Source organism: Dermacentor albipictus, chromosome 9, assembly GCF_038994185.2.
Source record: "Dermacentor albipictus isolate Rhodes 1998 colony chromosome 9, USDA_Dalb.pri_finalv2, whole genome shotgun sequence".
Lineage (NCBI taxonomy): Eukaryota > Metazoa > Arthropoda > Arachnida > Ixodida > Ixodidae > Dermacentor > Dermacentor albipictus.
Window position 1 is genome coordinate 35,803,742 of NC_091829.1, and position 19,317 is coordinate 35,823,058.

At 44.5% G+C, this 19,317-nt stretch overlaps 1 protein-coding gene across 1 annotated transcript in view; it reads right to left on the bottom strand.

Moving 5' to 3' along the window:
- Positions 1-13,479, bottom strand: part of Orc1 (origin recognition complex subunit 1) — a 34,682-nt gene extending 21,203 nt beyond the window's left edge. The window contains exons 1-8 of the mRNA XM_065437895.2: positions 13,282-13,479; positions 12,828-12,955; positions 10,503-10,681; positions 9,592-9,826; positions 7,642-7,897; positions 5,186-5,446; positions 3,536-3,844; positions 2,370-2,633 (exon numbers count right to left, since the gene is read on the bottom strand). Of these exons, the coding sequence (XP_065293967.1) occupies positions 2,370-2,633; positions 3,536-3,844; positions 5,186-5,446; positions 7,642-7,897; positions 9,592-9,826; positions 10,503-10,681; positions 12,828-12,955; positions 13,282-13,379 (1,730 nt within the window). The 5' untranslated portion in view covers positions 13,380-13,479. The remainder of the gene's footprint in view (positions 1-2,369; positions 2,634-3,535; positions 3,845-5,185; positions 5,447-7,641; positions 7,898-9,591; positions 9,827-10,502; positions 10,682-12,827; positions 12,956-13,281) is intronic.
- Positions 13,480-19,317: the final 5,838 nt, after the last annotated feature.

The window sequence follows — 19,317 nt, forward strand, 5'->3', positions numbered from 1 at the left end:
TGATTGACGATAAATTCATATACAGCCGCAGACCAATGTATTGGACACCGATAGTCTGGACAGCCGCCAGCTCTGCATTTGATTATCCGGACTCTGTGTGTGGCTGTAGTGTAAGCCATTATCTCCTCTGGCAACCTCAACGAGACATCAAGTATGGCCTCAGAGATTACACACTAAACGGTCTCCGAGGCCTTGCCTTGATAGCCGGTCCAAGCCTCTGAGATTTAACTGCAACTGCCAATCTTGCAGGCTTTGCCTGAATTGTGATGTCGCATCAACATTGCGATCATCACATGCTTTCCTGGCACCCCCGTGTCTGGCCTGCTATCGCCATTCTGTTGAGTTTGCCTTGTGGCATGCTGCGCTTGTTTTAGTTTGCATTCCAGACAGTGCTCTGCTGGCTCCAACAAGTCTTTCTCGTGAAGTTATAGATATGCCGCCTACCACGAGCTCAAACGCGGACATCATTGATGACCTGCTGGGCTGCGGTGTGCCAATTCCTGCCGCCGTTAGATATGAAGACTTTGCAGATGTTGACCGTGTGGTTTCATTGTGTGTTGAACTGAACGACGACAAAATAATTCAGCAAGCTCTCCCACCGTCAAACAGCGACTCTGACTCAGATGATGATGTGCCGTGTGCTCTGGAGCCTTCCATGTGCGGGATTGACTCAAGCTTTTGCAGTCCTTGCATCGGCGTACAGTGAAACTCAAAACCAGCAGAAATATAGGCAGACTTGGTTGCATGTAAGCGGAAGTGCATGCAGCAACGCGTCGACCAATTGCTCCGTGCACAGGGGCCTTAAAATATAAATAAAGTTATTTTCTTTGGATACATTCACTTTTTTTGGACATTCGATAGTTTGGACTTATTTACGTTCCCCTGTGGAGTCCGAATTATCGTTTATCGACTGTATATTACTAGCTAATGACAAGCACATCTTATGAATGAAAAGCTCAAAAATTCGGCCCCATCGCTGTAAAGTTCCCACCTCCATTTTAACCCGCACCATGCTTCATCGTTATCTAATACCTCTGCCACATGAGCACAGAAAATGACATTAACTGGCTAATGCCTTAAACTTTAATGTCATTCCTGGGTTGCCACATGGACATGCTTAATGACATTAAAGCTTAATGCCATTCGCAACGTAGTGCGTTCTCGTAACTCACTTGGCAATCAAATGCGCACTCTAGTTCCTAATGTCTCCACATTCTAATGAGTCTAAACGGACCGTTAGTGAATAACAATTAATATATTCTTCACTTCAAAATATTGCTCTTTCTCGCGACGTAGTGCGTGCTTACAATTATTACAACTCACTTGGCCGTAGAATGCGTACTCTCGTTTCTAATGTCCGCCGTGGCCGTGGTGACCACATTCTGTCGATATTAAGCTAACTTGTAGATAAGAACAACTAATACATTCTCCACTTCTTTAAAAGGAGCTCTTTATTTTCGTGGAGATAAGCAGGCGACCTTGCCGCTATGCACGGCTAGAGCACTAATCGTGAGCGCGTTAGCCAGGAGAACCTGTTCGATTGCATGGCAGCGGCTCCTTGCCTTGTTGGCCTCATTTCTCAACGATGTTTGGCTCGAAGAAGCACATCTGCCAGAAGAAACTGGAGCACACGGTCAAATTCATTAGGATCGCTGCTTGAGAGCTTTGAAGGTGTGAGCGCCATTTTTCCAATTTCAATGCTTTGGCTACGCTATGGATTAGTTGTCGAGCTAGCTTTGGCTTCAAACAGTTTACGGCTGGGTGCAACAACGGCATTCCTGAAGTAAACTACATACAATACACTGATTAATGTTTCTCACGCCATTTCTTAAACATCCGCTCCCTAGATAACTGTTTTTTATTGTATTACGATTGGCAGGCAAACTTAACCATTTCACTATCGCCATTGCAATGTTTAATGTCATTAAGTATGCGCATATAGCAGTGATCGAAACATAAAGGCATTAAGAAAATTAAGGTCTTAGACTTTTAATGGCATTAACTTCGCCCGTGTGGCACAAGTATTACACTTTTGAAAAAGTTCCTCTTTCTAAATACTCCAAGGGGAGGCTTCAATTGTGAATAATACTATTGTTAATTGTGATGTTGGCTCATAACCCACACAAGCGGAGATGGTGTTACTGGATTAGCCAGCTACGCTCGATTCTAAGCCTTATAAAATCTCTCTCCGTGTCTCCTTCCTCTTTAAACAAAGAGTGAGCTTGCTCCCCGCTTTACCACATTTCGTCTTCATCTTCACTGTTGCCAGTAGCCACATCAGCTTGGAAAAAGTGCACAATAAAGAACTGTAGGAATGGTTGAACATGCAAAAGGGAAAGTGAAAACCAGGCCACTGACAATAAACGAACCTTGTGAACACGTCGTCGTCATCAGAGTAGGAGATTTCGGTGTAGCGCACACTCCTCACTTTGCGGCCAGACCTCGTCGATGCAGGTCTGCTGGGAGTGAGGGCGCCAGCATCTGCACCTCTCCTCGGTTCCGTGTGGCACTTCACAGCCCGAGGCTGCTGCAAGTGGTCGGCCATCTTGTTGCGGGATGGCGTTGTCTCGCGAGAAGCATCCACCATGGACCGCGCCTTTCTCACGTTTCTCGATACTGGGGATGCGCATGACCTGCTCGGGAGACATAGGAATAAAAGGGAAAGTAAGGAGAGACATTAACAAACAAGGAAGTGGCAAGGGCAGGGCTAGCAAGAGTTAGATACAGGCATTACATGACAAGTACAACACGTTGGCGCAGCAAAGTACATTGTACATGCCTGACCTAGACAAAATCTCGCTCAAAATTTTGCCTGTTGTAGCCAATAATCAATTATAGCTGGATTCAAGAGTAAAACTTGTTGCATTATTAATCCAGGCAGACCAACTTATGTAAGAAGTATGGCCTGTTGTATCTGAAGGTATATTGCATACAGATCCATTGTAATGATTATGGACTACATATCTCAGCTACATGTAGCCTTTCCACAAGGATAAAGAGTGTCTCCTGCTTTACCACAGGATTAAGGTACCCATGGGAACCACCAGAACTGCAGCTTTTAGTTTAAAAAAGAAATGTGATCATTACAGAAGCGGTCTTGAAATCATGCAAAGAATGTGAACTGCTCCTATTCCTCATGGTTTTGATCACACTTAAAATTTTCACCATCTACAATATGTACTGTGCAGAATAAGCTAGTAACTGCAGCGGGCTTACTGAATTATGTGGCGTGTCGAATTAATCAAGAAGCAGAAAAAACGCCAAAGCCCACCACCGACTAATTTAGCAGCATTTGGACGATTCAAACACGCCCCCAAGTTGAACAAGCACTCACTATTTATGGGTTAGCAGGAGAAAACTAATGTAGAAGTGGCATTAGAGCTCCCAAACAAAATAGAGATCTAATCTGCACCAAATCTTTCAGAAAAAAAAAAAAAGACATGCCCCCGATTTTGGCAATAAGAAGAGATTGTGCCCACTTGCAAGCTTGACACATTGGCACAAGCCAAAGCAAAAACAAAATGCAAGAACTCACCCAACTTTTGGCGCCTTGTCAAGTACTTCTGAAAAGGCCACACCACGACTTTTGCTACGTGGCGTCCTGGTTGCTTTGGCACACAGCTCCAGCGTGTTTTTCTGGGACCTTCGAGACGACCGGCTCCTCCTTTTTTCAGCGACGACTGCAGCGTTGCTGTCCTTCAGTGCAGGAAATTTCTCTGGAGTGGCTTTGTCATCACGGACGCCAGAATGCTCCTTCTTGATGATTATAGCAGCCACTTGCCCGGATGCTGCGTTCATGTCGAGCTTACGTCTGCTCCGGGGTGTCGTCTGCCTTTGCAACTCACTGTGGCAAGACAATGAATGGCTTTAAGGAGAGCAGCAGCAGCATACAGATACTCCACTAGAGTAAGCACTGCCCCACTTACATCAGAGAAGTGGCAAGAAAGTTAACTGTTCCGCCTCAACATCACCCACAGTCAGTGACAGAGGGTGAATGCAGTGGAAAGTTCCACTTCAACCGATGAGGTTTAACGTATCAAAGAAACAAATGGGCCATGAGATGCTGTAGTGTAAGGATAGGGATTAATTTTGACCGCGTGGGGTTTTTTAATGCGCACACAAAGATCACCTGCCACTGGAATGTGCCCACTGTGGGGTTGAGAGCCAGAACTACGACCCAAGGCTCGACAGCTGAGAGCTGCAAGACATTGAGCCACCACAATATATAAAAGGGACAGGTGAGAATTTTGTTCAGCTACAGAATACATTCGTCTGTCACGTCTACCTTCTCTGCATAAAGCACTTATCAAGCACAGTAGTCTGCACAGATTTCTTTGTGTTTCATTCAGGTAATCACTTGTTCTTGTTAAAGGGACAATAAAGGCAAATATTAAGTCAAGCTAAAGTGATAGATTAGCGCTCGAGAATCTCTAAGGCATCAATATTATCTTGAAGAGAGCGTAAATAATCGAGAAATTTAGGTAAATGCAGGACATGATTAGAGACTCCCCAGCGATATTCAAGCACTTGGTGACGAAAGCAATCTTGAGTTAAATTCTGTTACTATAGTACTCAACCACTTGTTGCAAAAAACATCCTTGTAGTGTATTATAAGACGAAATAAAATGCTACTTGTCCATTTCTATTTCATTTTCAGAAGTCATTGAAATTACTCTTGACAACGATGCAGGTGGTTGAAAGTGCCTTCATTCAACTCAGCACCACCCACGCTCTAGCGTTCAGTAGTTTCGTTATTGCGTAGTGCTGTGCTGGTTTTGCTTGCTCGCGAAACTCGCACAAACTGCAAGTAGACTTCCATGTGATGTCGCAGGATGCCAGAACAGTCTACGATATTTGACCAAAAAGCAGCTGCAAATCCACCGTCTTGGCTCGGAACCGCCGTCTGTCGGGCGCCTTTTTACTAAATCAACGGCAGCAAAGGGTGGTGATGGCGTATGCAACAGCACCACTCCCCTGGTTCAGTGGCGGGAAGTTTGAATTTCGAAAAAGGTATTCGGACCCTTCAGATGCAATTTTCTCGTAAACTAAGTATTTCCTTCGCATGAAACAAATATTGTGAGGTTTCTGGAATGGTATTTAAACAGTCCACGTTGGCTTAGTATTTGACTTTAGTATCCCTTTAATGAACAACAGATGCAGAGCTTCGTAACGTGTAGGTACCAACCTTGAACAGTCGTCATCTGAGTCGAAGTGCCGCGAATTCTTCAGCAAGCGTCCAGACCGCGAGAACTTGGGTTCGTGCTGCTGCTGCTGCGACGATGATGATGCGCTCTTGCTGCGCGACGCTGCCCTCCCGGGTTCCGTGTGGCACTTGCGATGCCGCATCACGACTTGCACGTCAGCGCTACGTGGTGGTGTTGCAAACACGTCATCATGCAAAAGCCCGATATCACGGTTGCGGTGTCTCACTGGTGATGCGTAAGTGCTGGAAAAGAAGGAGGCGAGTAGGAGAACCATGAGTGAAGGGAAAGTAAACTGCAATATTTAGTTTGAGTACACATATTTTAAAGATATATTTGGAGTGGCCATGCAAAAAGGGATCCAATAAGAAATGTGTGTTCAGGAGTAGTGCCAAACAGATGGGAAACTTCAGGGGCGAAAGCAGTTCATCATAATTTAAATGTGTGTGCTTGTGCTTCACCTATCTGCACAGGTTCTCAAAGGCAGTCAAATCTGTTTGAATGACTAATGAAATATGGTAGAGTTTTGTAACACTCATCAATTACCAAGCCACCGTCAGTTTTAAATTTAAGGGGCCACTCACCAGGTTCGGCTATCTTAAACAGACAAGCAGAATGCATACAATGTGCGCTAACAATCCCATTTGCAGAATAATACACCGCTGTGCACGGCAACTACGGCTGAAATTAAAAACCAAACACTGCGCCCTTTAACCTTTATGTTATAGCTGGTGTGCACATCATACGTTCGCAAATGTATTGCTGACTATAGTGTGAACACAAGACCAGATCCGTCAATTTGCTTCTAGTTGCTAAACAGTTTCGGACAACGTGAATCTGGTTTCAGAAAGTGCAGGGTCCCTGCTAAATTGTATATTTCAAGCAGTAGTGGAGGTGCCTCGGAAAGCTGGCAAAAGTACACGTTCTTGAGCTAAAATAAAGATATTCAAACCTCACACAGTATATATGGGAATCAATGCCATGCAAAGCATTTTGGAGGTAGCTGGCTACCCAGCATTGTTTGGGGTTACGCAGTGTTACCAGGTAGACCAACATGTTTGTGTAAGGCAAACAGCTATGTGTCTGATGCGAATGTGTGCGTGATGACAGCAGCAAGACGACACTGATGACGATCGTTTATGACGATGGCATTATTTCGACTCAGGCCATTCGGCATGGGTTTGTGACATGCTGATGTCATCAGTGAAAGCATGTTAAGTGCAAGACGCGTGGTGCGATTTTGCGCATGGTTTCTTCGATGACCATTCACACCAGCAGCTGCACCCAACAGGTTCCGACAGCATGTGAATCGCATGCTGCACGACTGCTGCATTCGTCAGTCAACCACAGCCAATGACAGTGCAGCTAGTATGTACGTCATGGCCACATGGCAGACTCGCCGGGGCAGGGTCGGTGAGCAAAATCCTCGTTGCTTTGATTATCCCAGCTCTTTATTTTCTCTCCCTGGTTGACATGCTGTGGCTGTAAACAGAGCCGAAGCTACCAACATGGCCTTGCAGGAACATGTCTATGCTGCTTGCATAGACGTGTCTTTAATTGGCATCGTTTGTGTAAAATGAAATAGCTGTACAACGAAATAGTTGTACAAAGACTATTGTTTTTACTTTCTTTACCAAGTTACAAAGTATTTCGAGTGTCCATGCAGGGGCGCCGTTTCTGGGTGGAGCTACGCGTTGCTTGCTCGTTCATACTAGTATGTGTCCCATATCGTCGGCTGTAGCATGTAGGACCCCGACGCGCCACACGACGTATTGCATGCAAATTTAAGCAAAATGTCTCCCACTTTATACAACTGTACGAACCTATGCCTGTGTCATGTGGTGTATGTTTAAACAACGACATCATTTGCACTTCACTGATGACATGTCAAGATCAATTCTATGTAGCATTAGCTGCTAGGAGGGAAGGACTGGGGAATGTGGACCGATCCCAAAGGCTGTGAAGTCTAACAAAGCGTCCCAAAGTGCAAGCTGCCACAAGAGAAGAATGTGAGGAACTGGCACGTGCCAAACGTCTCAAAGAGGTAGTTGGCCTTGGCACGAGAGAAGCATGTTAATGGTTTGAGCATCAGGCTGCTGAGCTGAAAGTCAGACGTTCGATTCCACCGTTGGCCGTGAAATTTTGTTTTATTGAATAGGTCTAAAACAAGGTGAAATGAAGATAGCTTCTTTATATGCAATATTTGTTGCGCATTGATATCAGCAAGAAGCATCTTATATATATATTTTGATAGATCTGATAAATTGTTGTATCCCTGTTTGTTGCACTAAGTTCTATTGTACATACTGCTGCATTGGCCTTTGGCGATGACATGAAATAATAAAAAGAGTCTTGGTTTTTAATGTGCACCTTAGCACAGCCCTCTTAAGCGTGATGGGGTGCCGACGTCTGCACTTATGTTGACAGAGAGATGACCCACCTTGCCTTAGGCAGTTCCGTCTTGTCAGTTATTTTGTGCTTCCCATGGCTCTGTGATGGAGGAGTTGACTTCTGGAGGCAGTTCCAAGTCTCAGACTCTCTGCGCATCTTGATTGGGGAGACCAGAAGCACCTTGTGCGGGGACGACTGTGACTTGACTGGGCTTGGAAAGTCTGTCAGCATACCCTTGACGGTGACTGACATGCCATCTCGTTGCCGAGGTGACAAGGATGCCCCTCTCGACTGCACCTGCTTGCCTGTGGGGATGATTTAGCCTTCCTTAAAACTGTTGTTTATTATTTGTTGTTGGCAGCACTTATTAACAACTTCTCTAAGGGTCAGTACAAGGACACACAGTTGGAAAGGGAGCATGCAGGAAACATCACAATGAATCAACAGTGAATGCGCATTTATGCAGTCTGTGCTAGACATCGCCAGATTAAATGCAATGCGATTATAGTCAGGCTTTGTCGTATGATCTACTTCAAGAAAAACTAAAAAAAAAACAAATTGCCACATTAATCGCAATATTTGACAGAGGAAGACAGCGGTGTGGATTAGGGAGCAAATGAGTAGCTGCTATTTTAGCTGACATTAGAAGAAATGGCGTTGGGAAGGATGTGTAATGCTTTTTGGTCAACACCTCTGCCTTCTCCCTTTCTTTTCTTGTTCTAACAAGCCGTCTATTAGAGTTACAGAATGGGTACCAAAAGAAAGGAAGCATAGTCTTGGACGGCAGAGAACTAGATGGTGTAATGAAACTAGGAAATTTGCAGGCATAAGTTGGGGTAGGCTGGTACAAGACAAGGATCCTGTCTTTACTTCCATCTCCTGTTCTTAAGGTGCACACTGAATCCAAGCACCAAACAGCCCAATTCTCGAAGTGATCATAAAAGTATAAAATACATACTATAAAAGAAGTTGGGCCTATCCTGTCCACAAACTATAATAGTCACCTGTATTTGCATTTATTTTGTTGAAAACTGCACTTCCTACTATCCTGCCAAGAAAGCTACCTCACGCTGAACACGCAGATTCCGTTCAAGGCTTGGAAATACCAGGCGTGCAGCATTAGAGAAAGAAAATGCATGAAAGATTGAGGATGGCTATTGTTTTGAGACAAGATAAGCCCCAAAGTGTGCAAACCTTTCTTAGGGTGCAGCTGCACTATGTGGCTTCATATGGCGTTATTACTACGGCTGATGGGGCTATTGGGCTTCTTTTTTTTAGGTAAGCTGGCATGGAACATAAGTGTTGCAAGGTGCTATTCTTCACAGCAAAGCAAATAGTGTCATTTACTACCTACACACTACTACTATAGATCACCATTTTGAGCCAGTGAAAAGGCCACAATAGCTATATCCTTGTCAGACCTGTGTCCATGCAACCAGTGTGGATAGTAGCTTTCATTCCTTTTAAGATTAAGCTAGTAATGATAAACTAAAATATTCTGGCTTAACATGAAGCTAGATGTAGGCACTATACTTCAAGCGCTTAATCATTTTGTCATCACTGATAGAAAACTACTGGTTTGCGTGACAGATACCCAGTGAACAGTCACTAACAACAAAAAATGAGTGTGTGGTACATCTCAATGCCGCCAGATGATGTGGCAATCGCAGATTAAAAGTGATGGCAATGAACTACCATGTGAGGTTAAGCCTGTGCCTATGTGTTTAGGCAAAGAAACTTTAATCTCAACAAACTGCAGAAACGTACTCTTTGCCCACATACATGGAGATGCTGCTGTGAGCTTATAACAGTGCTACCTGATCAAGAAAGTAGTTTTATGCTCAAAAGGGACTGGTAGTCAATAAGAGCTACTTTCAAAAGTTCTTCTGTCACTAGGATCTTGCGGGGTCCAAGGAGGATATAGCTGCTATATCCAAGGAGGATATAGCTGCAAAACACCACATTACTCCACAGAAAGAGGGAATAAAAAGTAACGTACGAATTGGTGTTGAGACACTATGATGTTTCTTTTTGTTCAGGCATTGCTGCTGCAACAATTTTGGCGTGCCACTTTTTGATGATTGCTTCTTGCTGGAGGATGGTGACGGAGGTGCGATTACAGGGGTCATGCCACGACCATCAAACTTCCACCGGCAGAAGAAGAGTGGGTTCCCTTCACCATCAACCATCTCAAAGACAGCCTTGGATGACACATTAGCAGGCACCGTCAGAACCTGCAACAAGCAAGGACGATTTTCAGGTAAGTCGTAGGGACAGACACCGAAAGAAACATTTCCTATCCGTCGTTTTTATTTTGTAGCTGTGCCTTTTCTGGTCTTACTCATTTAAATGCAGTTAAATGCAATACAACGTTTACATCTTTAACATCTTTAACATCGTCAACATCATTAGTGGCTGTTGCAGCAGGGAGGAACTAAGATTAGCGGGGAAGGATCAGTTCACCTAAAGCTTTCATTTTGTTCCTCATGTCGCTGCTTGAATCGGCAATCACCATACAGACCTACCATAAAGAACCGTAAAGACAATACATGTGCTCAGACAACTGTACCTGTAGGGAGCTAATGTTTCAAAACTTGCAAATTTTTTGTCAGCATCAGCTGAGTATTGCATAAGCGAAACTTCCTCAGAAGAAAGCTGTTCTATAGGGATTGCACAACTTGAACAAATAAATGATAGCTTGACACCTTTTCATTAAGAAATATGGCTGATTACTTTTATCCATTTATTGCACACGCATTGGTCAAATGAGAGTCAATATCAGCGCGACAGCCCTATATGAAGAATTGTATCATGGATGCAGATGATGATTCCCTACAAGTCGCAAGTATGAATTCAAAAAATAAGAATGATGGTGAACCACCGCGGAAAAAGAATCTAGGCAACACTCACCGAGCACTTGCCGAAGATTGTCTCGGCATCGACAGTGTCGGACCAGAGCTTGCGTTCGTCGAGTAACACTTCACGGAAATAGTCGACGTCAACTATCTTGGCCTGCTGCAAAGGTGGAAGTTCGACAGCTCGAATGTACCAGGCCACTGTGACAAAGCGGTGGTCTCCATTTGTTTCGCCTAAACAAGAATGGTACATTGCAATCAATAATGAAGGCAGATATACGACACATCATCTTGAAGTGTAACGGTCTGAAACAATGAGTGTAAAGACTGGACGGGGACCAAGCTGGCTGCTGTAAAAGCACTGTGCTACATGATAGCTCTAGGTGTCTTACTGTGAAACCTAGATATAGTCAAATCAGAAATATCAAATTGTTGGATATAATGAAGCACGCGTCTCACACTTGCTTCATTGCAATGCACTGCATTCAATGCAATGAATTTGCAATTACAACGAACATCGGATCTAACGGAAGTATTTTCACGTTATATGCAACTTTGTAAGTTCGACTGTATATAACATTCTGCAAGTGTGTGGAAAGTGTTACGTTAAACAAACAGGACGTTGCAGTAACCATGGGCTGAAAGAGCACGAAGATGACTACGGAAGGAAAGGGAACACGAGTGGCTTCTCCCTGTCAATAGTGTGGTTGTGATCTGTATTTTAATCACAGGAGGGCTTTGTGCAGCCATCACATTTGGCTGGCTAGTAAATTTTGGCAGCCGGCAAAATATGTCGCTTGTGCATGCCGTGCATTAGTGCGACGTCACCGGTACCAAGGTGTTGGAACAAAATGTTTGTCGTTCTCGTTTTAGTTTCATTTCATCCGTAACAGTTCACAACGGTTTTGGTTCACATGCAAAAATTTTCGAAGCAAATAACGTTAAATCTTTCTTGATTTATTATTTTTAATAAGTGAATAGTTATTTGTTATTCCTCAATAACGTATTCACTTTTCTCAATAAGTGAATTATAGATTCTGAGATTATGTTCAGTGCCTTGAGTCAAGGCACTGAGCATCATATCAGAAGCAGCGTGTCACTGAGTATACTCGCCGAAAGGAGAGACAGCTGTTCCGATAAAACGAACTTAAATGAACGACAAAGCTTTGGTAACAAAGTATTGATACCTGTAGAAAACGAAACGATAAGCTCTTAAGTGCCCAAACCCTTGGTATTGCTACTATGCCGATCTACTAGTGCACTGAGCAACAGGCTTAGATTAGGGCTTGCGCTCGACCTGCTATCGGCTGTGCTATCCCTGTCTGAGATATGTGCGCTAATTCTGACGTTGCCTGAAGTTGGCTGTTTTGGACTGCCGAGTTTTCTCTTAAACCGAAAACGAAACAAAAATATTTCAGCTACATTTTCGTTCCGACACACTGACTGGTAAGTTCCAGCAAATAAAGAGCTGATGTGTCTAGCTGTAAAGGGTGAAAGCGACATAACGTATTGCTTTTATCTGTTTGTTTATCAATGTGTGCTCGTTTAGAAACAAAACAGCTGTTGGAAGTAAGCCCAATGCATTGTTTTTCTTTTTCTTTTCTTTCTTCTTTGCACTACTCAAATCAGAATATGTTGAACACAAAAGCCCAAGCTCTAATGTAATTATTCACACACACTTCTCACTTTAGCATATTTAATATGCACATGCCACCTTTCTGCACTTAAGTGAATGGGAAGAAACAGCATGCTGCGAGAACTGTGGTTAGCAAGTGAGGAATAGAAGCAAACAACAATACAGCACTAGTTGTAAGAGTTTAGTTTAGAACAAAAAAAAAGAAAAAAAAATGAGTTGGCCGATCTCATTGCACCAATCACTCATCATGGATCATGGATGACTAAAATAGAGTGTGAACTTAGGCGGGTTGGTAATTTATATTAAAATTGAGAAAGCGTGCTACTGAAAGGACTCAATCAAAGGAACAACGAGCACAACGAAAAATCTTTACATGCGGCAATCACATGTAGACAAGATTATCGAGGACAAACAGCACCGCGGACTGGAATTTGCATGTCGCTTGGTCCAGCGCTCGAAAGGAGATAAATCTTTCGCCATGTTCCCCCCCCCCCCCCCCTTCAGTTACATGATTTAGCGCATTTTCCACCAGATCACGAAAGGCACCGTGGTTCATGCTACCTCATCTCGCTTAACGTTAAGCACAAAGCATTGTGTGCAAACCCGATTACGTGAACAATGCACCAGTAACACCGCCACAGCGAATGACTATCACACACCTAAGCGTAGATCTTTTGCACACATCAAGGCGAAAGACGTTCAGAACGATCCGGCATGCTATCAGCGACAGCTTACTGGCCTTACCCGTGTCGAAGGCGCTCTTGATCCGACCAACGTAGCAGTTGCGGAGTGCTTCGGGGTCCATACTGTCGTCATCGCGGATCAAAACGTAGTCGCCGACGGCGTACGTTTTTCCCGAAAGCTTGAATTTGCTGCGTGTTAAAACACACAACGAGGTGTTTAGAACGACACGTCGAGATCATATAAACAACCGCGCTTTCAACAAAGGCTGCCCGCGATAACCCAGTGATCGTACGTAACGAATTTTCTCAACTCGCAACGATGACAATCTTACGAATTTTAGCTAATGTACGCATTGAAACAAAGCCCCAGATCTTCGGGGAGGAAAAATCAAGCGACAGTCTCTTCTTAAGGGTGAAATCTTTTTGTTAGGGAGCATGTAAAATCCAAGGTCGCGGACCTTTAAATGTTAAAGGGATGACATGCCGCCACAGCTTCTTCGGCAAGAATGACTGACCTGTACGACTTGTTCTTGCTTCTGCGGTTTTCCACAACAAAATCGCCGATCCATTCGAAATCTACGTCGTTGCCTTGTTTTCTAGCGACGTCCGGCATGTTTACCAGTGTAGTCTGCGTCAACAAAGCATGCGGCAAAGGCGCGCAGACCCAGCGCCTTTTTGATCTGTTGGCCGATCGCTCGCTGGCGGGCGGTGAAGATTGTTATTTGGCGGGAAAACAGACTGGCTGGTTTGTAGGCTTGGCACGTGGGAAATGGGAGCGCTGTAATCGCTAGTGTGGTTTTTGCATGCGAAAAACGGCATAGAAGGGCTATTATTATTTTTGTTTACCTCCGCTAACTACACGAGTGTAGGTAGTGTGTGGGTAGTGTGTGGGTAGTGTGTGGGTAGTGTGAGTGGTCGCCATTATTTAACTGGTGTAGAAAAAGTGTAGCTCCGTCCACGCCGCAGTTTCTGAGTGCAGGTAGCAGACGACAAACAGGCTGGCTAGGCGGGCGTTGCAAACGCTCGGCGCCATTTTGTCTGCGACTGTCGGCGCTGAAATGGACACAGCAGCGAAGGTTCGCCGCAGGAACGGGCAGCGAAGTGCTTGCGTGGTTGCGTGTCACAGACGGTCACAGAGGAAGGTGAGCAAATTCTCCAAGAAGACAAAATTATCTTACTGATGGATGGTGCAGGCTGTTTCAGACAACGCGCCCATAAGCCTGCTTACCGGAATGGCAGTGGGGAGGGCAATTGCCCTCCTGCTGTCAAAGGGCAAAGTGAGCCAATTCCCCCCTCCCCCCCCCCCAAACACGCACAAAAACAAATTTTCTTTGTGAATGCATCCACGTAAGTAACGCTTTCTTTTTGGCCGTGTCTATTTACGTATCCCCTGTTCGGGCATAGAGGATTGTCTACTGTGCCTCGCCGCGAAGAGATGTAGCAGACGACGAACGGAGTGCGCCATTGTAGAGAAGGCTGGCGCTGGGCAGTTCTAGTTCTAGTATCACGGTAGTTCTAGCCATAACGAATTTCACGCTGCGGTTCCTAATTTCATCATGCCCAGTTATTTCTCACAGCTTAATCATAGTGGAAAACATAAAGTTAACTTGCTATGTTTAACCTACATTTAATATGAAGTATTTATTATAAAGCATTATAATCGGCCGCACCCAACGATGGCGTGCCTTATGGAATGAGATTGTTGAATTATCAAATACCGGAACTAATGAATCCATATATATATATGTCCAGAGGCTGTCTAATTTCATTGTGTAGTCACCACTCATCCTAGATATTTTGGTGAAAACGATCTTCAGGAATGTAGACAATTCGGCGAGCTGGTGACCAATAATTTTGGCAGCGGTTGTCCTGTGCAGTCTTTCTGCTTTTCCTGTGTCTCCACTGTCGAACGTGGAGAACCATTACAATACCATTATAACACCGCCTTGAATTTTTTTCCATCGGCATGTGTCATATATACCGAAAGTTTCAACTATGTAGGTTGCTTGCGTACTTTGAAAATATTTACTCAGTACCGGCTTTCTCGCAACTTTTATGCATTATAAAATGCAATTAGTTGCTTTATGTTTGTTGACAGTAAATACGAGGTAATGGGTGATGGGTACGCAAAGTTAAAAGTGGGTGGGTAGTTGAGGCTGTGGTAATAAATTGCGTATGTAAGTGCGCTAGAGCGTTGTGAGCCTGCCTAACGAATGGGGCAGAATTTATAACCCGTTGCCTTGGCAGAACTACAAATGCCACCGAGGCCAATTTTGGCAAAAATGGGTGCGACGCTATGAAAATCTTTGTACGAAGTTAAAGGAGTTCGATAAAATAGAGCTCTCTTAAAAAAAATAATAAATGTCTTAACCAAATTTTAGAACGTGTGATATGGACGCTATATCAGCTATGACTCTCATTGTCCCGACATTGCTGTAGGTTACAAGTTTATATTTCGTTGAAATGGGAGGGTTGGTCACGGTAAGGGTCGTGTTTGACAAACTTTTTACATTCCATTAGGGTCCAGTTAGAAGAATAATTGCAAATAATTAATGAACCTTGAATTTCTCATTGAAGGCGTTTGAGATTTTTTTTTTTTGCGTCATCTACTTGTACACCTTCGATATCAAAGACATCACAATCGCTAGAAGTCGGGCGTATGTGCCACCAGAATTTCTCGGGGGACGTGCGTATAAAATTTAGTACGGACTCTCCGAAATACCGTTGTTTGTCAGTGCCTACTTGTGTTTTTAGGTGTAATGCAATATACGCTATTTTCTGCGCAGTACAGGAAGAGCTTATACATCCATTTCGATTTGTCCGAGCTGAATATGAAGTGGTCCGCCTCTGCCACTCTGGAGTAAATTTTAGGGAGATGCTGTGAGTCTGGGGCTGCTTCGGCGAGCAGAACAATGTCATCCGCAAATGCCATACAATGAATTTTGGTGTATTCTTCGTGGCGTTCTGCTACGACATGACATTTATTAGCCGTAGACCAGGTTGGCGCGGACGATCTGTCTCGCGTGGCACGTTGCAACAAATTGGGAGATCCCGAGAGGGCAGCGGGTGGGTGACGCGTCGGCGAGACCTAACGATTTCGTCATGCCCTCCTCCTCCGCTTTCCTTCTCGTGCTCTCTTCGCTATTGCCGTTTTTCATGCCCGCTGCTCTCCGCGTTCGCTCTTTTATCCTTCGCTGTGCTCGTTCGCACGATCGGTTACGAGGGACGCCGACGCTTGTCGCAGGAACGGGCGCTCCTCACACGATTGGCATAGACTGACCAATGCCGCGATATCGGCGTGGCCTGGACAATTGCGTGAGGCATACGGAACGTCGTTTTTTTTCGAGCGCGTGCAAGATAACGGCTCTAACCCGCCGTGGTTGCTTAGTGGCTGTGGTGTTGGGCTGCTAAGCACGAGATCGCGGGATCGAATCCTGGCCACGGCGGTCGCATTTCGATGGGGGCGAAATGCGAAAAAAAATACCGTGTACTTAGATTTAGATGCGCGTTAAAGCACCACAGGCGGTCCAAATTTCCGGATTCCCCCATTACGGCGTGCCTCATAATCAGAAAGTGGTTTTGGCACATAAAACCCCATAATTTAAAATATCGACCCTGCGTTCTAAAAGCAAGGTGGCTTTTCTCCCTAGTGTTTTCAAAAGTTTCCGAGTTTTATGTGAGTTTAATTCTTTAGCAGACAAATTCCGTCGTTCAGATCCTAAATATAGGAGCATAGCTTACACGCACGTGGAACTAAAGTGCACTTCTTTCAACACTCGCTTTTGTTGAGTTTAGACGATTCGCGGTTGTCGTTCGCGGCAGAGTCGTCGTCGTCACCGGTGTCCTGCCCAGGAAGCGTCCAGGGACATTAAACGAAAATTAGAACGACCGATAAGCGCACAAAGACATCGAAAACTTGCTGTGCTCGCGTAGGACTTTCTTGCAAGTGACAGCCACTGTTGCGGTCGCTTTTAACGCGTAAGCATTTTAGGGTTACTTCGCTCAGATATCTATAACGCGTCACACGATGCCCTGCATAGGTATACATGAAGTCCTGGGTTATATATAAGAATGCCTTGTGAGTACTAAGAATCTCTCTCTCTCTCTCTCTCTCTCTCTCTCTCTCTCTCTCTCTATATATATATATATATATATATATATATATATATATATATATATATATATATATATATATATATATAAGCTTCCAACATCCTTAAAATTCCGCTTGATGATTAATTATCCCCACAGAGCCCTCTCGGCACGATTCCAATGGCCGGGGCTGAACTATATTGTATGCCCGTCAGTGTAGATATATATGCCCCTCTCTGAAGATTCGCGATGCGGGTGTATGAAGCTCGGCGATAAAAGTTAGCACAGCGCTAAGAATGAGGTCGGCGGCGCAGCTGTCACGGCGGATGATGATGATGATGACGGATGATAAAAGTAGGCCAACCGCTGCTGCGTATGACGTCATCAACAAAGCTGGCGCTGTGCCACCTCGCACAGGTAGCGCTGCGATGGCTGCAGCGCTCTGAGAGGTACGTACGCAATCAATTCTGCATCGATGCTTGAAAAGAACAGTCGGTACTGCATCGCTGTGAAGTAGTATCGACGGAGCAAGTCCTTATGGTGATCTTGCAGCTGAACGACGAGCTAGAAAGACGGTAATTAGGTACACAGCGGCGGCAGAAATGAGAAAAAGAGCGCTCATGTGAAATACGGGTCCACTTCGTGGAACGTGGGCTGATTTGATTTTTTTCGCAAAAAATTAAAGTTGCGCAAAATAAAAGCTCGAAGCTGGTGAATTCCTCTGGGGCTGAAAAACGCAAGCAAAATGCTCATATTGGAAATGCAACTTTAGAATTTTCTTTTGCTGCGTTACCATGGTTACTGCTGCCGGTTTTGCAATGATGCAGCGTCTATATAGTCTTGCGAGTGGCGACCGTCGCTCGTCGAGCTGCCTACTATAGCTCGCCGTGACCTATCGCTAGCGTGAAGAGCGAGATAACTGGGCACGCAGCAGCGGCTGCGGCGGCGTGTGTGCCGTGGACAAGACGTTACAAGACAGTTTCCCAGCATCGACGAATAAGTAGAGGATGCTTATTTTACTTTTTCTCGACTGGAGAGCTATCGAGATTTCACGCCTCGTTCGACGAATTCAACCACAGGCGCAAATCGGAGCCATTCCGCCTGACTGCCCCCTCTCATACAAAGCGGCACGAAAGACGTTCTTCCAAATTAGAACGGATGAAAGGTACGGCATCTGATTTGTTTAAGAGTGGTCACTTAATTTACACGATATAACTATTAGCCTGTTGCAGTAGCAGGCGAAGAATAGAGCAACTTTGTTCGAAAGTAGAAGTATAACTTGTTGGAGCTGCCCTTTCTACGCATGTTGCTGAACAGCATGATGCAGTAAAAGGGTATATAAGTGGGAAGTCATGTCTTTTCATGTCATGTCATGTCATGTCGTTCTAATGCTTGCTTCGACGTCAGTTTGATCAGCGAGAATCCTTATGTACCATAGAAGAAGTAAGGGTGCCGTGTGTTTTATATTGTTGCAATGACAGGGCTTTAAAAAAGACTTTGAAGTGTTGTCATATGGAGTCGAAGCGTAGCAAATCGTGTGACTTCTTATAGATTCTGTACTACTGCATCCTCAAATTTTTGCGTTTTAAGTTGTCTAAGTACCTCTGCTTCATCCCACCAGCTCCGCGTGCTGGCCGGCGAAAGCTACCTGCAGGATGAACTCTCGACGAACACGTTTAGAAACCTCAGGAATTAAGCCCTTGCTTCTCTGGGTGGTAGTCTGGATACATGGTCTTCAATGATTCTTGGAATCCTAAACTTATCAACAAAAAGCCGACAAACACGAACCAACACATCGTTTGTACAACGCGTGTTATGCCTCTCTTTTAAGCGTGTTTCTTACCTTTATTTTAAAGTGGATGTCAGGAAATAATTATGGAGAGTCTTTGAAGCTTTCCAAGGTGTACACATTTTTCCTGCGACATTTAATGAAACAAACGAGAAATTATTTGCGGTTTCACGCGCTCGTTTCTCTATCTGCCTAATGTATACAGAGTGCAATCTGCAAGATGAAATAAAACGAAAACTGAATGGTGCCAATAAACGATTTAAATGTGGCACCCGCTCCCACGTCTTCTTTCAGTCCCACACAAGATAGCGTCACCCTATAACTATTGCGTGACGTCGTCTTCGCTTTAGAAGTGCCCCCAAACACAAGCACTCATGTGGCGCCGCGAACGCCAATCTCGCGGAATATGGGGGTACCGTGACCAGCCTGCCTGTTCTATACAATAGAAACGCTGACGAAGGTACCCTCATGTAACGTTGCATTAATGTTACGGCTTACTTGAGGGAGATGGTGACGTTACCGGGAAGAGAAAAATACTAACCATGGAAGTATATTTTCCTAATTTACTTCAACACATTTGGCTGCACTTGCAGCTTTTGCGAACGGCTGTTGTGGTTTTAATATAGAATTTGTGTGCTGGTGAAACATGACCGGCCTTAAAATGTAGCTG